This window comes from Acipenser ruthenus, unplaced genomic scaffold (genome assembly GCF_902713425.1).
Source record: "Acipenser ruthenus unplaced genomic scaffold, fAciRut3.2 maternal haplotype, whole genome shotgun sequence".
Classification (NCBI taxonomy): Eukaryota; Metazoa; Chordata; class Actinopteri; order Acipenseriformes; family Acipenseridae; genus Acipenser; species Acipenser ruthenus.
The window spans coordinates 386-22,699 of NW_026707365.1; the positions used below are offsets into that span (position 1 = coordinate 386).

Consider the following 22,314-nt stretch of genomic DNA (forward strand, 5'->3'; position numbering starts at 1 on the left):
CCTGGAGGAGAGAGCGAAAGCAGCAGACAGACTGGCCCCCGTCTCCTCACCCCCCTCGTCCGCCACCCCCCCCAGCCAAGCCAGCCGACGCAGGCAGGAGAGCACAGAGGAGACGCTGTTTGCACTGTGAGACAGAGCAGAGACAGAGACACACACACACTGAGACACTGAGAGAGACCCACACTGAGACACGCACACACACACTGAGAGAGACCTACACTGAGACATGCACACGCGCACACACACACACACACACTGAGAGAGACCCACACTGAGACACACACACACACACACACACACACACACAGCATTAATAGGCATGATAGACACAGACAGCATTAATACCGGTTGGATGCTATTCTCAATTCAGCCACAAGGTGGAGCCGGTGCATTAAAAACAGAACTACAGCAGCGAGCAATTCAAATCCACTCAGAAATACTGGAAATATAAATAAATAAATAATAAACGACTACCTAAATCCAACGACAAACGTTTCAACGGTTTTTTTCAGCCTCAACCACTTCAAGTCGTTTTAGAATTTAATATTTCTTTTAATTTATTTTTTAGTATTTCTAAACTTTGCACTGTTTCGCGTTCACACGATACGTTTTTTTCCAGATCAAATTCAAAATGCATTCTCTGTGTTTTTCAAAGACGAGAGAGAGAATAGAGAGTAGATTATTATACAGAGGTGCACATTAAGGTACTGTGTTATTAAGCACAGTTACAAGGTACTCCATGCGAAAATCTTTGTGCAAGATCTTTGCAAGCACACAATTGTTTCAGAGAAGGGTTAGGGGTTAGGGGTTAGGGGTTAGGGTTAAGGTTAGGGGTTAGAGTTAGGGTTTGGGGTTAGGGTTTGGGTTTAGAGTTAGGGTTAGGGGTTGGGGATTGGGTTTAGAGTTAGGGGTTAGGGTTTGGGGTTGGTTAGGGTTTGGGGTTGGTTAGGGTTTAGAGTTGGGGATTGGGTTTAGGGTTAGGGGTTAGGGTTAAGGTTAGGGTTTAGAGTTAGGGTTAGGGGTTAGGGTTGGGGATTGGGTTTAGAGTTAGGGGTTTGGGGTTGGTTAGGGTTTGGGGTTGGTTAGGGTTTAGAGTTAGGGTTAGGGGTTAGAGTTGGGGATTGGGTTTAGGGTTAGGGGTTAGGGTTGGGGATTGGGGTTAGAGTTAGGGTTTGGGGTTAGGGGTTAGGGTTTGGGGTTAGGGTTAGGGTTTAGAGTTAGAGTTAGGGGTTAGAGTTGGGGATTGGGTTTAGAGTTAGGGGTTAGAGTTAGGGTTTGGGTTTAGAGTTGGGGTTTGGGTTTAGAGTTAGGGGTTAGGGTTTGGGTTTGGGGTTAGGGTTAGGGGTTAGAGTTTGGGTTTAGGGTTATGGGTTAGAGTTTGGGTTTAGGGTTATGTTCTGCTAACAGATTTGCACATTCAGTGCATTGTAAGTGCATGATAACAGTGTAGCGCTGTGTGAGCACACGCGTGTGTAACTACTACAAACACACAGCAGACAGACGCTTCATGGAAAGTGCAACTCGGGGTGGAAATACGAGGTTGGAAATTGAGAAAAAAACAAACAAGTTACACTAAAATAATGTTTTTTTAAATCAGATAATAATGCTAACTGTAACAACGCTCTGTTTGGGTGTGGATTTCATATTCCTCTTTGTATTGTTTAACTCAGAAAGTCTTACCATGTTAAATAGACAGGCTGCCTCATTTTAACCCTATATATATATATATTTATAGATATACAGATATTTCTATTAGGACCAGAGAAGCCACTTTGCTAAAACTCTCTATTTTCTTAAAGCTGGAGTTGTGTTAAAGGCTGTATAACTGTAGGTTGTAATCTCCACTTTCCTAAGCCTAGCCCAGCATTGCTTTGTATTTCTACACTGTATGCTGCCGTTCAGAGAGCTGCTTATTCCTGCAGTGACTCAAATTCTAGGTTTTATATCATTTCTGTTGCGAGTCTGTGTCGCTTTGACTGTGAGTTCAGGAGCTGCTCTTCAAAGCAACACAGACTGAGCAAAACAATGTAATGCAGGCCAGCCCAGCGCACTGCAGTTAAAGAACTACAGCTCCCAGCATGCCTCGCCATGGCCGCGGGTGCAGAGGCATGCTGGGAGCTGTAGTCCTATAGCCAGGGCTGTATCCAGAGTCGTTGCAGTAATTAGAAATGCTCTGAACGGTGGCTGGCATTGTAGAGGGACAGTGAAAATGAAAATAAAAACTACTTTAGTTTCTATATTTTTTTTCTTTTAAGTAACTGGAATTAAAATGAAATTGGTACATGAAGAAAGTTTCTGAATGAATAAGGATACATCTTCTCAACTTTAACCTCATTATTATTATTATTATTATTATTATTATTATTATTATTATTATTATTATTAATACTAATTGTTGTTCTTGTGGAGGTAGACAAAGAATATCAAGTTGGCTTTTTGATTTATTTATATTAAAAACAATCCAGCAATCAAATATAAAACGGTTTCCTGGTGTCGTTTTTCAGTGCGTGCGTGTGTGTGAGAGAGTACCTGTGTGTGTGTGTGTGTGTGTGTGTCTCCGTGCATCTGTCTGTCTCTAGTGTGTGTCAGTGTCTATTTGTCAGTGTCTCTGTGTCTCAGTGTGTGTGTGTGTCAGTGTGTGTTATTGTTGTAAGATATCGATGCCTCTCTGTCACACACACTGTGTGTTCTGGTCTCAGTGTGTGTGTGTCAGTGTGTGTTATTGTTGTAAGATATCGATGCCTCTCTGTCACACACACTGTGTGTTCTGGTCTCAGTGTGTGTGTGTCAGTGTGTGTTGTTGTTGTAAGATATCGATGCCTCTCTGTCACACACACTGTGTGTTCTGGTCTCAGTGTGTGTGTGTCAGTGTGTGTTATTGTTGTAAGATATCGATGTCTCTCTCCTCTCACACACACTGTGTGTTCTGGTCTCAGTGTCTCGGTGTGTGTGTGTGGCCTTGTTTGGGTGCAGAACCCTCTCTTATCTGGGTCGTTGTGAGGTCAGGCTGACCTGCAGACAGTGGACTGTTCACTCGATTCTGAGCTGCTCTGTATCCCTCCGCGCAGACCCAACCGGAACTACTTTCAGAGTTCCTGGAAATTGAGATCTGAATTTAAAAATATAGATATATTTTTTCTTCAACAGCAGTTTGAATACAATCTGTTGTTTTTTTTGTGATTTTTTTTTTGTCAGGTGAGTAGCAGTAGGGAGGTCTGTTATAATAAAGCAGTGTTATTGAGTCAGGCAGACACATGCTTTATAACTCTACTGTGATAAAGAAAGAGAAAGGGAGGCTCTTATACTCTCTGAACAGCCTCCCTCTGCTCTGTGCTGGTGGAGCAGAGAAAGAGAGAGAAAGGGAGGCTCTTACACTCTCTGAACAGCCTCCCTCTGCTCTGTGCTGGTGGAGCAGAGAGAAAGGGAGGCTCTTATGCTCTCTGAACAGCCTCCCTCTGCCCTGTGCTGGTGGAGCAGAGAGAAAGAGAAAGGGAGGCTCTTATACTCTCTGAACAGCCTCCCTCTGCCCTGTGCTGGTGGAGCAGAGAGGCAGAGAAAGGGAGGCTCTTATACTCTCTGAACAGCCTCCCTCTGCTTTGTGCTGGTGGAGCAGAGAGAAAGAGAAAGGGAGGCTCTTATACTCTATAAACAGCCTCCCTCTGCTCTGTGCTGTGATGTTGAACGGGGGGGGGGGGGGGGCTGGCAGTTTCAGACGCTGTTTATGTGCGTGTCTGTATAGAATTGTGTTGTTGATATATTCAAGGTTTTTTCTGATACTATAAAGCACAGTGGAAATACAATGTGTTGAATCTGGCAAACCGCATCGCGACACACCAAGGAGAAGAGCGACTGGAGAAATACTGAAAGGAAAGACATTTCACAGTTACATTTTTATTTAAACAGGAACATTTCAGGATTCCAGACGACAGAACGACTCTATTTCTTATTAATATATATATATATATATATATATATATATATATATATATATATATATATATATATATATATAATCAAAAAAGAAAACTGAAAAATTATCTTTTTTTAATTAATTGAATAAAAGCTAACGAAGAACTCAAAGGAATTAAAATCAATACACAAGTGGTTCATAACAACGACTGTGGAATAAAACGGAGAAAGAAAAACATTTTCTTTGAAAGAGAGCGAGAGAGAGGAAGAAACGGCGCGACATTTCTGAACGGATTCCGCAAAATTACAAAAACAATTAATTCTCAAAACAAAGAGGACGCGTTTCACATTTTTTTTAAACAAGAACAAACAAAAAACATTTGACAGCGAGAAATAACTAAGAATTAAATAAATAAACGAATTCTTACAAGAAGCTGCGTTTGAATATATATATATATATATATATATATATATATATATATATATATATATATATATATATATATATATTCATATTTTTGGTTTAAAATGGCATATTTCAATGTGAACATGTTATTTTCATTGTATGTTTACTATTGGGCCGGCTGTGTGTTGTTTTGCCCGGTCAGCCGCGCCACCTTCCCTGAGACGAGTCACAAAACTCCAGCACCAAAAACTGGCGCCAAGAACAACCATAACGAAAACAACAACCATGAAAAACTGAATTCAGAAGCTGCCGCTCAAGAAATACCCGACTTCCAGTTTCTGAGAGCGAAACAGGCTTCGTCTCCGCTGCAGCCGATCCGCCCTTACACTCTCTCAATCACCCACGAAGATTACAACTACCAGCCCAAACCCAAGCACCTGAAGCCGGCTCGCCTCTTAAGAGTCCTCGGCGCCTCCTTCGACCCCTTCTGGATGTCCGTCGAAAAGCCCTTCGCCTCCGAACCCCACGAGACCAACGGCTCCTTTTCAAACTCCAGCCCGGAGCTCGTGGAGGGCGCCGCCCGGTACCAGCGAAAACTCGAGAAGGAGGCGCAAGAAGTCGATTTGGACTGGTTCGGTTCGGCAGAAAAGGACCGGTTCCGGGCTTGGCTGGTCCAAATGGCGTCCTGCCGCCTCACTCACCGCTGGGTCGACCTGGGTCCCGTGTTCTGGCCGCGGTGGATCCGACACACCGACTGCGAGGAAGACAGCGCCGGACCCAGTTGCTCGTTTCCGGCCGGGATGACGTGCAAACGGGCCCAGGTGACGCAGATTAAGATACTGGCCTGGCACTGTTGGTTCGGACTGGGCGGAGTGGGAGGACTGGGAGAGGGAGCCGAGGCTAAACAGCAACACTGTGTTTGGCGCCAAGTTCCCTACCCCGTCGTGACGGCGTGCAAATGCATGTGCCGTTAGAAATAAATCGACTTCTAACCAGAATAATCATTAATTTTAGCTTTAACTGATGTGTATTTTTTGGTTACCATATAGTTATATAATATATCGATGTGATTCAGCCCTCTGAAATGTCTTTATAATATACAGCGCTAGACCCTGATATTGATGCGATCCAGCCCTCTGAAATGTCTTTATAATATACAGCGCTAGACCCTGATATTGATGCGATCCAGCCCTCTGAAATGTCTTTATAATATACAGCGCTAGACCCTGATATTGATGCGATCCAGCCCTCTGAAATGTCTTTATAATATACAGCGCTAGACCCTGATATTGATGCGATCCAGCCCTCTGAAATGTCTTTATAATATACAGCGCTAGACCCTGATATTGATGCGATCCAGCCCTCTGAAATGTCTTCATAATATACAGCGCTAGACCCTGATATTGATGCGATCCAGCCCTCTGAAATGTCTTTATAATATACAGCGCTAGACCCTGATATTGATGCGATCCAGCCCTCTGAAATGTCTTTATAATATACAGCGCTAGATCCTGATATTGATGCGATCCAGCCCTCTGAAATGTCTTTATAATATACAGCGCTAGACCCTGATATTGATGAGATCCAACCCTCTGAAATGTCTTTATAATATACAGCGCTAGACCCTGATATTGATGCGACCCAGCCCTCTGAAATGTCTTTATAATATACAGCACTAGACCCTGATATTGATGCGATCCAGCCCTCTGAAATGTCTTTATAATATACAGCACTAGACCCTGATATTGATGCGATCCAGCCCTCTGAAATGTCTTTATAATATACAGCGCTAGACCCTGATATTGATGCGATCCAGCCCTCTGAAATGTCTTTATAATATACAGCGCTAGACCCTGATATTGATGCGATCCAGCCCTCTGAAATGTCTTTGTAATATATAGCAGAAATGATGTTAGTAAATGATATATATATATATATATATATATATATATATATATATATATATATATATATATATATATATATATATATATATTTCATCATGTTAATAAAACACTTCAATTACAGAATGTATTCTGCACTCATTTGTATAAGTAAGATATGAACAATGTTTAACTTTTAAAAATGTTCTGCTGGTAAAAAAAACTGAATTTTGAAACAAGAGAAAAGAATGTGTATATATATATATAAAGGCAATTGATTAATAGTTTATAAAAAGCCTGTCTGGTTGCTACTGAGTCTATCAAGTGGGTCTGAAGCCCGAACCGAACAGCCTCGCTTTATAAAGCAGTGTGTAACGGGTGTGTAGTTCCGTCTTGAAGTCCAGTCCCATGTTAAGGCACAGTCAATAGATCTGCAGTGTGCTTGTCTGTATCCCTGGCATTGATTACACTGCCATCGCAATGCTGGACTCACAGATGTTCCCTGCCACAGGCACGTGTAAAAAAACCCACAGTATTGGAGCAGGAACTCTGTGTTGCTTTGACTGTGAATTCAGGAGCTGCTCTTCAGTTCTAGTCCCTGCTGTAGGCTCGTGTAACACAGGCTGGGTCAGTGACGTGTCTTTATATTAGTGAGAGCCGCCATCATTGTAGTCCAGAGCTCTGTCTGGACAGCAGAACTACAGGAAACCCGATCCAAAGTGAGAGATCACTAGATCGCTAATATAAAGATGGGCTGATCTAGCCGGTGTTACGCATATCCGTGGCACTCAGTTAGCGACTCACACTTATCAACAGAAACACAAACGCGGTATTTGAGTAACTGCATTAAGACGAAGCGCTCAAATGTATTGCAAACGTGATGAAAAGGTAAGGGTCGAGCGGAGATATTAATGGCTACATGAGACAGAGTCGACTGGACATATTAACTGACCTATAATACCAGGGTCGATTCTCTTATTAACTGTCCTAACATGATATTAATCAATATGTTACCCATTAGAGTCTCAATTACCCGACAATATTAACCCTGGCAGAACTCGAAGCGAGCAGAGCCCGGACACGCGGTTAGAGTAGCGAGGATTCAATGCGCCGCACCGGCCGGCTCTCTCTTTCCTTAGGCTCTACTGACCTCTAGTGGTGAAGTGTGGAACTGCAATTGCAATCCAGCTCTCCGTGTTCATTGTGAACTTCTCTCCCGGGTAAGAATAATTCAGCCCTCGCAACTCTCTTGTCCAATAAAAAAATACTTTGCCTCCGTGTCTTCGGTTTCATTTAGTTTTACCGCTACGCTGACTGTCTGCCATTGACTGTTTTCTAGTTCCGCTGCAGATCACTGTAGACCTCCTCTGTTCTTCCCCTGGGACACTATCACCCTTCCTTAAATGCGCTTTATTTGCTCTTATCTGCCCCCTATTTTACTGCATTTAATCCTGTACTTCAGAGTACTGTAATCTGCCAAGTGTTTAATCTGTAGTATTTTGTATTTAATCATATCCTGATGTAACTATCACTGTTATCTACTGTATTATTGAATTGTATTTTGTCACATACTTGTACTTGCTTGAACCAAAGTCATTGTATTTATCTTGCTCTTAATTGTATTATTACTTGCACTGTGATTCTTGAAATGTATTTGCTTACGATTGTAAGTCGCCCTGGATAAGGGCGTCTGCTAAGAAATAATAATAATAATAATAATAATAATAATAATAATAATAATAATAATCACTTCTCCACAAACCGGAGCGCGCGCTCCTGCCACCACCCGCGTGCACGCGCATTATAACGGACTGCACTCGCTCTCGTACAAAATAATAATACAAAAATAAAAACATTCATTAATCGTGTAAATATACCCAGAATAATACAATAACATATATAGTGAAGACATATACGTGTAAAATCGTGCGTAATTCCGCTTAGGACCCGCGTTTCCGTCACAGACCCCCCCCTCCCCATATTGTTTTGTAGAAAATTACTTTCGGTTTTCTTCAGAACATCAGAAGGAGACGGGGAGCTTTTTAGCGGCTAAGGTCAAGTGGCTTCTAACAGTATTTGCACATCAAATAATAACATTTTTAATACTAACTGTCGAGAATGAATGTGAATGAATGCTGGTTTGTTATTTGTTATTTCTTTCAGTGAATCCTACGGGTCAGACTAAACGCATTTGACTTTTATTTTAACTTGGGCCTAACAAAAAAAAAATGTTTTTTTTTTTTTTTACTCTTTTTTTTTCGGTCAGTTTTGTATTTTGCTCGGTTTGAAAAGTTCGATGAGAGACGAAATAAAGCCGATCCTGCTTCACCCGCCCTCACACATCCACGGGGGCGACGGCGACTAACATTTAATCCACGCTTTTTTTTAATAGAAATAATTCTATTTTTGATATCAACATAACAAATATTATTTTTGATACCAACCATTCTATTTCTGATATTAACAAAACACTACTAATTTATGTAATAGAATTGCTGATAACCGAAATTAGCACTGTATAAAGTTAACCATTTAAAATTAAACTATATATGTGTTAGATTTTATATATAAAGAGAGCTCTCCTCAACACTGCAGAGCTGTATAGAGGTCTATAGGAAAGAGAGCTCCACACTCAACACTGCAGAGCTGTATAGAGGTCTATAGGAAAGAGAACTCCACACTGCAGAGCTGTATAGAGGTCTATAGGAAAGAGAGCTCCACACTGCAGAGCTGTATAGAGGTCTATAGGAAAGAGAGCTCCACACTGCAGAGCTGTATAGAGGTCTATAGGAAAGAGAACTCCACACTGCAGAGCTGTATAGAGGTCTATAGGAAAGAGAACTCAACACTGTAGAGCTGTATAGAGGTCTATAGGAAAGAGAGCTCCACACTCAACACTGCAGAGCTGTATAGAGGTTTATAGGAAAGAGAACTCCACACTGCAGAGCTGTATAGAGGTCTATAGGAAAGAGAACTCCACACTGCAGAGCTGTATAGAGGTCTATAGGAAAGAGAACTCCACACTGCAGAGCTGTATAGAGGTCTATAGGAAAGAGAACTCAACACTGTAGAGCTGTATAGAGGTCTATAGGAAAGAGAGCTCCTCTCAACACTGCAGAGCTGTATAGAGGTCTATAGGAAAGAGATCTCAACACTGCAGAGCTGTACAGAGGTCTATAGGAAAGAGAACTCAACACTGCAGAGCTGTACAGAGGTCTATAGGAAAGAGAACTCAACACTGCAGAGCTGTATAGAGGTCTATAGGAAAGAGAGCTCCCCTCTCAACACTGCAGAGCTGTATAGAGGTCTATAGGAAAGAGAACTCAACACTGCAGAGCTGTATAGAGGTCTATAGGAAAGAGAACTCCCCTCAACACTGCAGAGCTGTATAGAGGTCTATAGGAAAGAGATCTCCACACTGCAGAGCTGTATAGAGGTCTATAGGAAACAGAACTCCACACTGCAGAGCTGTATAGAGGTCTATAGGAAAGAGAACTCCACACTGCAGAGCTGTATAGAGGTCTATAGGAAAGAGAACTCCCCTCAACACTGCAGAGCTGTATAGAGGTCTATAGGAAAGAGAGCTCCACTCTGCAGAGCTGTATAGAGGTCTATAGGAAAGAGAACTCCACACTGCAGAGCTGTATAGAGGTCTATAGGAAAGAGAGCTCCACTCAACACTGCAGAGCTGTATAGAGGTCTATAGGAAAGAGAGCTCCACTCTCAACACTGCAGAGCTGTATAGAGGTCTATAGGAACGAGAACTCCCCTCAACACTGCAGAGCTGTATAGAGATCTATAGGAAAGAGAACTCAACACTGCAGAGCTGTATAGAGGTCTATAGGAAAGAGAACTCAACATTACAAACGTAATACCGAGCCACAAAAAGGGAGACAAAACCGAACCAGGTAACTACAGACCAATAAGCCTGACTTCTATTATATGTAAACTTATGGAAACTATAATAAGATCCAAAATAGAAAATTACCTATATGGTAACAATATCCTGGGAGACAGTCAGCATGGTTTTAGGAAAGGGAGATCGTGTCTAACTAACCTGCTTGACTTTTTTGAGGATGCAACATCGACAATGGATAATTGCAAAGCATACGATATGGTTTATTTAGATTTCCAGAAAGCTTTTGACAAAGTCCCGCATAAAAGATTAATTCTCAAACTGAATGCAGTAGGGATTCAAGGAAATGCATGCACATGGATTAGGGAGTGGTTAACATGTAGAAAACAGAAAGTACTGATTAGAGGAGAAGAGGGGCGGTCTAAGAAGAGAGAAAAAGGTGAGAAGTGAAGCTCTAAACTCTTTAATAATTGGCTTATTTCACTTCTGTTGCAGAGGAGAAACACAGCTAACTGAGGAACGAGTGATTCAGTAGAGAGAGACATGGACCCGACTCCAAGGAGAAGAAGACGACGCAGTAATGATTTTGAACCACCCGCTCTGTCCGGAGACTCTTCCAGGTAATCTCATGTCTCTTCACTGTGCAGAGGCATGCATGCTCCAGTTTAATAACACACCTGATGACTCCAGTCCAGGTTCACCAGCAGCACCAGCACCTCAATGACACTCCCAGGAACTGCTGCCCTTTCACTTGGGAGCTGTGTTCAGGGTTTGTAATGAATAGTAACATGTCTTTGATGATTATTATTTACATGCGTGTTTCACATCAACAGAGGGAATATCCAAGTGAAGAGACAGAGGAGGGAGGACAAGGAGGAACTGAAGAGGTCTGTTTGTTTGTTTGTTTTTGAATACCCCACAGGTTTACAGTAGAGAATAAGCAGATTTTCATTCTCATTGTGTTTCTACACGTCCCTCCTCAACAATCTATGGTCATGAGACAGTGTGACCTTTCAACTCTTCCTGTACTTGTAGAGTACTGAGGGGGGGGGGAGGGGGGGAGGGGGAGGGCGGGTCAGAGGTGAAAGGTGATGAAGAAGGCGGTTCATTCCCCAGACGAGCGCAAAGCAGCTCAAAGCCAGAGGCAGATTTAAAATGATAAGAACTCAATATTGGAGAAACTCCACTCAACACTGCAGAGCTGTATAGAGGTCTATAGGAAAGAGAACTCCACTCAACACTGCAGAGCTGTATAGAGGTCTATAGGAAAGAGATCTCCACTCAACACTGCAGAACTGTATAGAGGTCTATAGGAAAGAGAGCTCCACACTGCAGAGCTGTATAGAGGTCTATAGGAAAGAGAACTCAACACTGCAGAACTGTATAGAGGTCTATAGGAAAGAGAGCTCCACACTGCAGAGCTGTATAGAGGTCTATAGGAAAGAGAACTCCACACTGCAGAGCTGTATAGAGGTCTATAGGAAAGAGAACTCCACACTGCAGAGCTGTATAGCGGTCTATAGGAAAGAGAACTCAACACTGCAGAGCTTTCTGCGTTGATGATGATGATGATGACTTGTTTTGTGTTTTCCACAGCGATCCTGTATTGGAAATGAAGAAGATCCAGGAATTCGTTCAGCGGTTCCCAGATCAGCAGAAGGAAACAGAAAGCTCTGTGAGGGAACTGAAGAACATCGCTGCCTACATTCGCAATGACAGAGATGCCCTGGTTGATGGGTCTCCAGCTACTTCTCTCATTCGAAGAGGAGCATGGCTCGGAGCTGCAGGTGTAACAGGATTGGCGCTGGCTCCGTTCACAGGAGGAGCCAGTCTAGCAGTTACTGTAGCAGTTTCTGTAGCGGCTGCTGGAGGCGGTGCATTCGCTGCCAGTAAAGGGGGATCAGCCTTGAAAGATTACAATAAGAAGTTAGAGGATATACGTGAAAATGCGAGACGCAGGATGACAGAGCTCGGCAGATCTGCCACCACAGCAATCGCAGCTCTTTTAAAACTAAAGAGACTCTCCGGGCTGCGCACTGCTGCTGACCCAGATTATGAAAAGGTGTTTGAAATGCTACAGACAGACTCAGGTCTCAGAGATCTGACAGAGAGGATGGAAGAGTTACTAGTGGCTAGCGGCACTGACAAATTAGCAGATAGTGAGATAGATAAAATAGCTGAAAACGTTTTTCCAAATGACCTGAAGGCGCTGTTATCATTGTTTTCTATCATTCTAAGATTTAATATCAAGAACCAGAAAAACGAGAAGGCGCGTAAGATCCACGATTGTGCTGTGAAGCTTGAGAAAAACCTGCAGACAGGGAGGGAGATCCAGACAGCCATGAAAAAACTCCAACTGAAATGGTTCCAGTGTGAGCGCCGCGTGTTGTGAAAGAGGAGGCGCAGTCGTGTAGATAAGCGCTGTTTCCAACGGGCTCTGGAGCTTTCAGAGTTCATTAATAAGAACGGATGCCCCGCCCCCTTCTGGCTATAACGGGTTTCAAAATTTTAAAACAATTTTTTACGTTTTATTTTTGTATATATGTTTTTGACTTTATTATTGGTTGGGGTTCGGGCTAGTCTGGGCATGCGCAGTACACACAGTAGGAACATCTGACAGGACGTGACAGCGGTGTGTGGAGATTACAGAATTAATTACCCAGGATCTCAGTCCTCAGCGAGCCTCCGCAGAAAATCATCTTTTACAATTAGCATTGTGGTGTGTTTGTTTTTTCTCCATTGCATTTAATTACTGTTCTACATATACTGTATATATATATATATATCTATATATATATATATATATATATATATATATATATATATATATAGCTATATCTATCTATCTATCTATATATATATATATATATATATATATATATATATATATATATTTATATATATAAAGAACATTTGATAACATTTATATGATCGCTGTTGATATCTGTGTACTAAGTCAGTGTGTATGTGATTATTTTGAGCTGTGTTCACAGTTATGAGTTTTTAGGTTCCAGGTAAACAGAACCGCGTAAGAAGCTGTTTTGTGTCTCTATAGCCGTCTGAGAACAAATATCAGTGAATAATGTTCTTGTAATCCTGTAAATACCTTTATTTTTTAATCAATGAATTGATTCCCTATATGAATAAAGTTCACTGTGTTAAAATAAATTACTTCTGGTAGAAATAATAACAATAATAAAAATCTTTTTAGTTCTTTTGTGATTATTTCATATTTTTTTTCGGAAGGGGGCGGGCTCTGCATTTGCCTTACACTACCAACACATAAATAAAATTTTAAAAAATAAACAGAGACAATAATATACACAATAGGAAAGATAAAGAAAAACAGTACAGAAAAAATCATATGATACTCACAACTATTGAAATTAAATCCTTGGAAAACTACGAGTCACTTCAGAGACACCTTTGTTTTAATTTGAAAACATTGTCACTCGTATTTGGTATAAAGTTCATGCTGTGAAACAGGCGCCATTTTGGATCAGCACCGCGTTGCAAACAGCAGAGCAGCTGGAGCCAAAATGGCGGACACCGTGACGCATTTCAGAACCTCTCCTCGGTCGCCTAGCAACAAGGCGCTCAGAGGAACGACGTCATCAGCGGTCCAGCAGATCGAGAGTTCGAATGGCGGTTGGTTTATTTTTCCAGCAGTTAAAGAGAAGACGGGAGAGCGCGTTTACTTTACTGTGTAGAAACATTTATAATGAATACAACAAAACCAAACACATTTACACGTCAAAGAGTGTCTCTGGTCTTTGAATTGCGCGTTTTATTATTATTATTATTATTATTATTATTATTATTATTATTATTATTATTATTATTATTATTATTATTATTATTATTATTATTATTATTATTATTATTTATTTCTTAGCAGACGCCCTTATCCAGGGCGACTTACAATCGTAAGCAAACACATTTCAAGAATCACAGTACAAGTAATAATACAATTAAGAGCAAGATAATTACAATGACTTTGGTTCTAGCAAGTACAAGTGTGACAAAATACAATTCAATACTTGATTCGTATCCAACAATAAACTCTTACCTGAATTTTCTTCCGCAAATTTTCTCTCAGGTTCGTTTTTTTTTTTCGTTTCACGTTGTTTTAATCAGAGGAAAACAAATACCGTTTTTTTTTTTTAAATCTCTAATGTAGTTTGGTCCCCAGATCAACATTATATTATTAAACAGTTCAAATAATAGAAGTTTTTAATCAAACAAACTAAAATAAAAATAATTCAAACTCGTCGTCTCTCCTCACAACCGTTTTCGCGGTTTTCTTGGTGTTCTCGAGCTCGCAGTAATAACGGTCGAGGTGAGGCGGGAAGAAACTGCGCGCCTGTGTCCGCCATTTTGGCTCCGTGTGATTATCTATTTCAAAGGCGCTGGACTCTAGTTTAGAGCCGCAATGGCGTCAGTTTCACAGCCGTTCTGCTCTAGTCCTCAACACCTCGCTTGTTGTGAAGTCACTCCAGGACAGGAACGTCTCTTCAAGATGTTGTCATTGTTTATATATATATATATATATATATATATATATATATATATATATATATATATATATATATATATATATATATGAAGTATTGCTTTTAACATATCATTATTATCATTATTATTATTATTTTCTTAGCAGACCCCCTTATCCAGGGCGACTTACAATTGTTACAAGTTATCACATTATTTTTACATACAATTCCCCATTTATACAGTTGGGTTTTTACTGGAGCAATCTAGGTAAAGTACCTTGCTCAAGGGTACAGCAGCAGTGTCCCCCCCACCTGGGATTGAACCCACGACCATCCGGTCAAGAGTCCAGAGCCCTGACCACTACTCCATACTGCTGCCCCCTTGTTAATCAGAGAAGATATTTAATTCAAGAAAGGGTTATTCTGTGCTTAACGTGATGTTTCATTGAGAGATTGATTTGATTTTTTCTTATACCATTTTTAAATCTGATAAACGACGTCCGTTTTTGCCAAGCTGTTTTGTTTAGTGTTCATGTAAAATGCGGTGTAGTAGCGCGCTGAGGCCGGCAGAGGGCGACTAAAGCACAAAGCGGTCTAACAATCGTGAGCTCTTCTAGACTTTAATAAATACGCACCGCTGGATCATCTCCAAATACAAATAAACACTAGAAGCGATTTTTGTTGTTTTTTTTTCATCAGTTCCCATGAGGTCGCCGCGCTCGGTCTTTGTTTTCAATTTTAAAAAAAAGAAAACAACGCAGTTCGTCCTAATTATAATATCAATTGAAGCGGTTTGCTTAGCTCAGATATTCAACTCTAGATAATTCCTCGCGTTTGATATTTCCGCCCTCAAATCTCACCCGTCATTAAAAATGCATGTGTGTGTGTGTGCCTGCGTCTGAAAAAATATAATAATAATAATAATAATAATAATAATAATAATAATAATAATAATAATAATAATAATAAACACGTCCTATTCACGCAAGATTCGCTGTCATAACAGTGTTCCACAGTAAAAGTATTGCAAAGTGTAGTAAAGCACAGCGAGGTGTAGTAAAGCATATTAGACTCTGAGAAGGGTGCTGGTTCATTATCTTCACTGTGCTTTGAGAAGGGGGCTGGTTCATTATCTTCACTGTGCTTTGAGAAGGGGGCTGGTTCATTATCTTCACTGTGCTTTGAGAAGGGGGCTGGTTCATTATCTTCACTGTGCTTTGAGAAGGGGGCTGGTTCATTATCTTCACTGTGCTTTGAGAAGGGGGCTGGTTCATTATCTTCACTGTGCTTTGAGAAGGGGGCTGGTTCATTATCTTCACTGTGCTTTGAGAAGGGGGCTGGTTCATTATCTTCACTGTGCTTTGAGAAGGGGGCTGGTTCATTATCTTCACTGTGCTTTGAGAAGGGGGCTGGTTCATTATCTTCACTGTGCTTTGAGAAGGGGGCTGGTTCATTATCTTCACTGTGCTTTGAGAAGGGGGCTGGTTCATTATCTTCACTGTGCTTTGAGAAGGGGGCTGGTTCATTATCTTCACTGTGCTTTGAGAAGGGGGCTGGTTCATTATCTTCACTGTGCTTTGAGAAGGGGGCTGGTTCATTATCTTCACTGTGCTTTGAGAAGGGGGCTGGTTCATTATCTTCACTGTGCTTTGAGAAGGGGGCTGGTTCATTATCTTCACTGTGCTTTGAGAAGGGGGCTGGTTCATTATCTTCTCTGTGCTTTGAGAAGGGTGCTGGTTCATTATCTTCTCTGTGCTTTACTACACTGTGCTGTGCTTTTACCACAGTGATAATGGAGAGAGAGAGAGAGAGAGAGAGAGAGAGAGAGAGAGAGATAGAAAGCTGGCTTACACTTTGTTTGAAGAAGCCTCTTGAGAATACTCTGTAACTGTTGATGAAAAATGATTTAATAACGTCCAATTGAGACCCACCCCCACACTGACACCCCCACACTGACACAGGGGCACTGATACAGCGAGACACACACACGCGCACACTGACACATGCACACACACACGCGCGCACACTGCACACACACACACACACACGCAAACACGTGTATGTTTTGCCAGTATGAAGCTGCTCTGAATTCCTCTCACTGTTTTCCTCACACTGCGCAAAAACATTCAAGAGAGAATCACTGAGAGAGAGCGGGGGAGGGAGAGAGGAGAGGAGAGAGGAGAGAGGGAAGGAGGAGAGGAGAGAGAGGGAAGGAGGAGAGGAGAGAGGAGAGAGGGGGAGGGAGAGAGGAGAGGAGAGAGGAGAGAGGGAAGGAGGAGAGAGGAGAGAGGGAAGGAGGAGAGGAGAGAGGAGAGAGGGAAGGAGGAGAGGAGAGAGGGAAGGAGGAGAGAGGAGAGAGGGGAGGGAGAGAGGGAGCGAGGAGTGGAGAGAGAGGAGAGGAGAGAGAGGGAGAGAAAGAAAGAGAGGAGGGAAGGAGAGAAAGAGAGAGAGCGAGGGAGAGGGGGAGGGTCTCCAATAAAACATGTTGAAGTGAAATCAATAAACCAGTTTTAATTATTTACAATATGTGTAGAAAGAGAGAGAGAGAGAGAGAGAGAGAGAGAGAGAGAGAGAGAGAGAGAGAGAGAGAGAGAGAGAGAGAGAGGGGGGGGGGGGATAATGAGGCAGGGAACAAGGGAAAGGGAGGAGGTTAGAGAGAAAGAGAGAGAGAGAGGGACGGGACAGAGGGAGACACACACAGACACACACACACTCTGAGACACACAGACACACACACACTCTGAGACACACAGACACACACACACACTGAGACACACACACACACAGACACACACACACACACTCTGAGACACACAGACACACAGAAGGGAGGGAGAGGGAGACACACACACACACACACACACACACACACACACACACACACAAACACACACACTGATCGCATTTCGTTTATTCCATTAGTTTGGAGTTCAGCTCCAGGAGCTGCTGCTGCTGCTGCTGCGATTCAATAAACTGGAGCAGAGATACGGGACTGGAGTCCTGCAACTGGGACTCAACTGGGACTGAACTGGGACTCAACTGGGACTGAACTGGGACTCAACTGGGACTGAACTGGGACTCAACGGGGACTCAACGGGGACTCAGCAGTTTTTTTTTTCCTAATTGGACCATTACAGTAAAAAAAAACAGATTTTTGATTTTTTTTTTCTTCTTCAGCAAAAGCCGAGATCGGGGATCGAATTTCCTAAAAAGGTAAGCTCTGGAATTGCATAAAATAGCAGTCGATCTTTTACTACGGTTTTACTGCACTTTACTGTTGTGATACTGCACTATTTTGAATAAAATAACAGTTTTTAATTTGCAATAAAACCGAGAGCTGCTTAATATGGTGACGCCTCAAATACTGTGGTTAATTACATATTATTATTATTATTATCATTATTATTACATATTATTTCTGTCCCTCAGTCTGTGTCGCTTTGACTGAGTTCAGGAGCTGCTCTTCAGTTCTCGTTGCGCTGTCGTAGTTATTGTGAATCGGGACAGCCCTGGCTATAGGACTACAGCTCCCAGCATGCCTCTGCGCCCGCGGCCATGGCGAGGCATGCTGGGAGCTGTAGTTCTTTAACTGCAACGCGCTGGGCTGGGCTGTATTACATTGTTTTGCTCAGTCTGCGTTGCTTTGACTGTGAGTTCGGGAGCTGCTCTTCAGTTCTAGCTGCGCTGCCAGAGACACGCGTGTAACACGGGAGGCGAGATCATCGTCACATCAGTGATAGTGCCATCTAGTGCACAGCGAGTGTACTGCCAGCAAAACTAAAACGAAATCCAAAAAGTGACAGACCACTAGATGGCACTGCTGGCTCTTCCCTTCTATAAAGACAAAGGCTGATCTCGCCTCCCGTATTACACGCGTGTCTCTGGCAGCGCAGCTAGAACTGAAGAGCAGCTTCCGAGCTCACAGTCAAAGCAATGCAGACTGAGCAAAACAATGTAATACAGCCCAGCCCAGCGCACTGCAGTTAAAGAACTACAGCTCCCAGCATGCCTCGCCATGGCCGCGGGCGCAGAGGCATGCTGGGAGCTGTAGTCCTATAGCCAGGGCTGTCCCGATTCACAATAACTACGACAGCGCAGCTAGAACTGAAGAGCAGCTCCTGAACTCACAGTCAAAGCAACACAGACTGAGGAACACAAATAATAATTAAACTCAGTATTTGAGTGATTGCAAATATTGCTGCTTCACAGTATGAAATATATATTTTTTTCCCATAATTAATAATACCGACAATGGTATCCTCTCTCCCTCTTTTCTCTCCTTCCCTTCTCTCTTCTCCCTCCTTCCTCTCCCTATCTCCTCTCTCTTTCCCTCTCTTCTCCCTCCTTCCTCTCCCTATCTCCTCTTTCCCTCTCTTCTCTCCTCTCTCTCTTTCCCTCTCTCCTCCCTGTCTCTCTAGCTCCCTCTAGGAGGCTGTCAGCGGTACTGCAATGCCAGAAATTTGCACCAACTCCTCAGAATGTCTCCCCTCCCCCTCCCCCTCCCCCCTCCCCCTCCTTCTCCCTGCCCCTCTCCCCTTCATCTCCCCTTTCCTTTACCCCCTCCCCCCTCTCCCCCTCCCTCCCTCCTCTCCCCTCCCCGGTGGTTCTGATCCCGGCCAGCGTTCTGGTTCCGGTCGTGTTCACCCTGATCTTCCTGCTGGGCACTGTGGGTAACGGGCTGGTTCTGGCGGTTCTGCTGCGGAACGGTCCACAGGTGAAGTACAACACGACCAACCTCTTCATCCTGAGCCTGTGCGCCGCTGACCTCTGCTTCATCCTGTGCTGCGTGCCGTTCCAGGTGAGGCCACCGGGGTGCGCTGCTGAGCCTACAATGCTTGCCTATGCTTTACCAGACCTCTCTGTGCTTTACAATGCTTCCCTATGCTTTACCAGACCTCTCTGTGCTTTACAATGCTTCCCTATGCTTTACCAGACCTATCTGTGCTTTACAATGCTTCCCTTTGCTTTACCAGACCTCTCTGTGCTTTACAATGCTTCCCTATGCTTTACCAGACCTCTCTGTGCTTTACAATGCTTCCCTGTGCTTTCCCAGACCTCTCTGTGCTCCACAGCGCCCCCCTGTGCTTGACCGTGCCCCCTCTCTCCTCTTAGGGGACGATCTACTCTCTGGACGGTTGGCTGTTCGGAGCGTTCATGTGCAAGGCGGTTCATTTCTTCATCTACCTGACGATGCACGCCAGCAGCTTCACCCTGGCAGCCGTGTCTGTGGACAGGTACGAGCGATCACTGGAGAGCACGCCAGCAATCACTGCAAATCACTGGAAATCACACCAGGAATCACTGGAAATCACACCAGAAATCACGGGAAACCACACCAGAAATCACTGGAAATCACACCAGCAATCACTGGAGATCACACTCAGAGATCTCCAGTGAAAATTAGCACAAGAAATCACACGCGGGAAAGCGCTAGAAATCAAACCAAAAAGAAATTATAAAAAGATCACACGAAATCACACCCCAAAAAAACAGATTTACAATCACACGAGACTGCTAGAAATCACAAGAAATCACACCCCAAAAAAACGATTTACAATCACACGAGACTGCTAGAAATCACAAGAAATCACATGTGGAGGAAAATAAAAACACACTCTAGAAATCACAAGAAAGCAACGTAAAGAAATCGAACCCAAACCCTCTTTCCTTCCACCTATAAATATATAAAGAGATGTTTTCATTTCCCTAGCCTGACAACAACAACAACAACAACAATAATAATAATAATAATAATAATAATAATAATAATAATAATAATAATAATAATTTCTCCCCCCCCCCCTCTCAGGTACCTGGCGATCCGCCACCCCCTCAAGTCACGTGACCTTCGCACCTCCCGCAACGCCGCGGTCGCCATCGCCCTCATCTGGACCCTCTCCCTGCTCTTCAGCGCCCCCTACCTCAGCTACTTCCACACGGTGCGCTTCCGCGGGGGCGGGGCCTCCCCGGACTCCTCCCCCTCGGCGGGGGGCGGGGTCTCGGTGGTCTGCGTCCCGGTGTGGACGGACCGGAGCCGGAAGATCATGGATCTGATCACCTTCTCCTTCGGGTACCTCCTGCCCGTCTGCACCCTGGGGCTCGCTTACGCCCGCACCCTCCTCTTCCTGTGGGGTCCCGGGGACCCCCTGGACCGGCCCCCGGGGGCCCAGCCCGGCCGGGGAGCCCGGGGTCGCGTCACCAGGATGATCGTGGCCGTGGCCGTGCTGTTCTGCGTGTGCTGGCTGCCCCATCACCTCCTCATCCTGTGGTTCTGGTTCGGGAGGCATTTCCCGTTCAACCGGGTCACCTACGCTCTTCGCCTGGCCTCGCACTGCCTCTCCTACGCCAACTCCTGCCTCAACCCGCTAGTCTACGCGCTGGCGTCCAAGCACTTCCGCAAAGGGTTCAAACAAGTCTTCACCTGCCTGCTGCTGCAGCAGAGGAGCGGCCGACAGAGACCGCCTGCCTCCCGCCAGCATGCCGCTCCCACAGCCCTGAGAGGACTGATGGACCCTCCCTCTCTCCCTCCTCCCCCTCCTCCCTCCTCCGCCGGCCTCTACAAGCTCCTCCCCTTCCGTCGACACGGCAACAGGGTCGCCCCCTTGCCCGGCAGCGACACCCCCCCGGCCGCTAAGCCAATCGAGGCGCGCGATGTCAGCCACGCCTCTTCCGAGGGAGAGATCGGAGGGGCGGGGCCGAGCAGGAGAGGGGAGGAGCCCGGAACAGGAGGAGGGGCAGAGAGGGATCGCCGAGGGAAGGGGGTCCCTGGGAAGCGTTGTGATTGGACGGCGGGACAAAGGAGGGAGGGGCCTGGGAAGGCTTGGGAAGTCTAGAAGAGATTATATATATATTTTTTAAAATAGAGAATTCTTTTTTCTTATTAAACGTGCCTCACCGTCTCTCTCTGTGCTTTATTACACTGTGCTGTGCTTTTACTGTGGGACAAATAGGGGTTGGGGGTCAACCTGAGAATTTGTACAAGTTTTTAAAATGTTAATATATTGACTTTGTCTCTCTCCCCACTCCTCTCTCTCCTCTTCCTCTCTCTCTCCTCTCTCTCTCCCCTCTCCTCTCTCTCTATATATATAATCAGATGTGTTTTATGGTTTGTAAGTCTTTGTTTATTTAATTATTGGTGTTGCCAAAATCTGAATAAATAAAAGTCTAATATCTTCTGTCTGTGTGTGTGTGTGTGTGTCTCAGTGTGTGTGTCTGTCTCTCAGTGTGTGTGTGTGTGTGTCAGTGTGTGTGTGTGTCAGTGTGTGTGTGCGTGTGTGTGTGTCAGTGTGTGTGTGTGTCTGTCTCTCAGTGTGTGTGTGTGTGTGTCTCAGTGTGTGTGTCTGTCTCTCAGTGTGTGTGTGTGTGTGTCAGTGTGTGTGTCTGTGTGTGTCTCTCAGTGTGTGTGTCTGTGTGTGTCTGTCTCAGTGTGTGTGTGTGTCTCTCAGTGTGTGTGTGTGTGTGTCTGTCTCTCAGTGTGTGTGTGTGTGTGTGTCTGTCTCTCAGTGTGTGTGTGTGTGTGTCTGTCTCTCAGTGTGTGTGTGTGTGTGTGTGTGTGTGTGTGTGTGTGTCTGTCTCTCAGTGTGTGTGTGTGTGTCTGTCTCTCAGTGTGTGTGTGTGTGCGTGTCTCTCAGTGTGTTTGTGTGTGTCTCTCAGTGTGTGTGTGTGTGTGTGTGTGTCAGTATATTTCATTTTTCATCAGGGTCTGAATTGAAGAAATGTATAAAAATAAATAATTAATAATATTCTGAACAAGAAACTGCGGAGAGA

At 43.9% G+C, this 22,314-nt stretch overlaps 3 protein-coding genes across 4 annotated transcripts; all 3 read left to right on the top strand.

The window, feature by feature from the left end:
* The first annotated feature begins 4,429 nt into the window (after positions 1 to 4,429).
* On the top strand, positions 4,430 to 5,623 carry LOC117432711 (noggin-2-like). The gene has a single exon (XM_034054684.3). The coding sequence runs from the start codon at positions 4,438 to 4,440 to the stop codon at positions 5,287 to 5,289; it is 852 nt and encodes a 283-aa protein (XP_033910575.3). The 5' UTR covers positions 4,430 to 4,437; the 3' UTR covers positions 5,290 to 5,623.
* Positions 5,624 to 8,193: 2,570 nt separating this feature from the next.
* Positions 8,194 to 12,818, top strand: LOC131725440 (uncharacterized). Of its 2 annotated transcripts, XM_059018701.1 has the most exons (4): positions 8,194 to 8,252; positions 10,550 to 10,674; positions 10,888 to 10,941; positions 11,651 to 12,818. In XM_059018701.1, the coding sequence occupies exons 2-4, from the start codon at positions 10,598 to 10,600 to the stop codon at positions 12,444 to 12,446; spliced, it is 927 nt and encodes a 308-aa protein (XP_058874684.1). In that variant the 5' UTR covers positions 8,194 to 8,252; positions 10,550 to 10,597; the 3' UTR covers positions 12,447 to 12,818. The 2 variants fall into 2 exon arrangements, with proteins under 2 accessions (XP_058874684.1, XP_058874683.1); XM_059018700.1 differs by having other exon boundaries at positions 8,194 to 10,674.
* Positions 12,819 to 13,593: 775 nt separating this feature from the next.
* On the top strand, positions 13,594 to 21,693 carry LOC117432710 (galanin receptor type 3-like). Its single transcript, XM_059018699.1, has 4 exons — positions 13,594 to 13,702; positions 18,966 to 19,345; positions 19,660 to 19,781; positions 20,357 to 21,693. Exons 1-4 carry the CDS (start codon positions 13,594 to 13,596, stop codon positions 21,378 to 21,380), a joined length of 1,635 nt encoding a protein of 544 aa, XP_058874682.1. The 3' UTR covers positions 21,381 to 21,693.
* The last annotated feature ends 621 nt before the right edge of the window (positions 21,694 to 22,314 follow it).

Bases quoted from the DNA above. Each gene is read 5' to 3' on its own strand.
- LOC117432711 (XM_034054684.3), top strand. From the start codon at position 4,438: ATGGCATATTTCAATGTGAACATGTTATTTTCATTGTATGTTTACTAT.
- LOC117432710 (XM_059018699.1), top strand. From the start codon at position 13,594: ATGGCGGACACCGTGACGCATTTCAGAACCTCTCCTCGGTCGCCTAGC. The intron at 19,346-19,659 runs GTGAGGCCACCG...CTCTCCTCTTAG, and splicing joins TGTGCTGCGTGCCGTTCCAG to GGGACGATCTACTCTCTGGA. The intron at 19,782-20,356 runs GTACGAGCGATC...CCCCCCTCTCAG, and splicing joins GCAGCCGTGTCTGTGGACAG to GTACCTGGCGATCCGCCACC.
- LOC131725440 (XM_059018700.1), top strand. From the start codon at position 10,598: ATGGACCCGACTCCAAGGAGAAGAAGACGACGCAGTAATGATTTTGAA. The intron at 10,675-10,887 runs GTAATCTCATGT...TCACATCAACAG, and splicing joins CTGTCCGGAGACTCTTCCAG to AGGGAATATCCAAGTGAAGA. The intron at 10,942-11,650 runs GTCTGTTTGTTT...TGTTTTCCACAG, and splicing joins GACAAGGAGGAACTGAAGAG to CGATCCTGTATTGGAAATGA.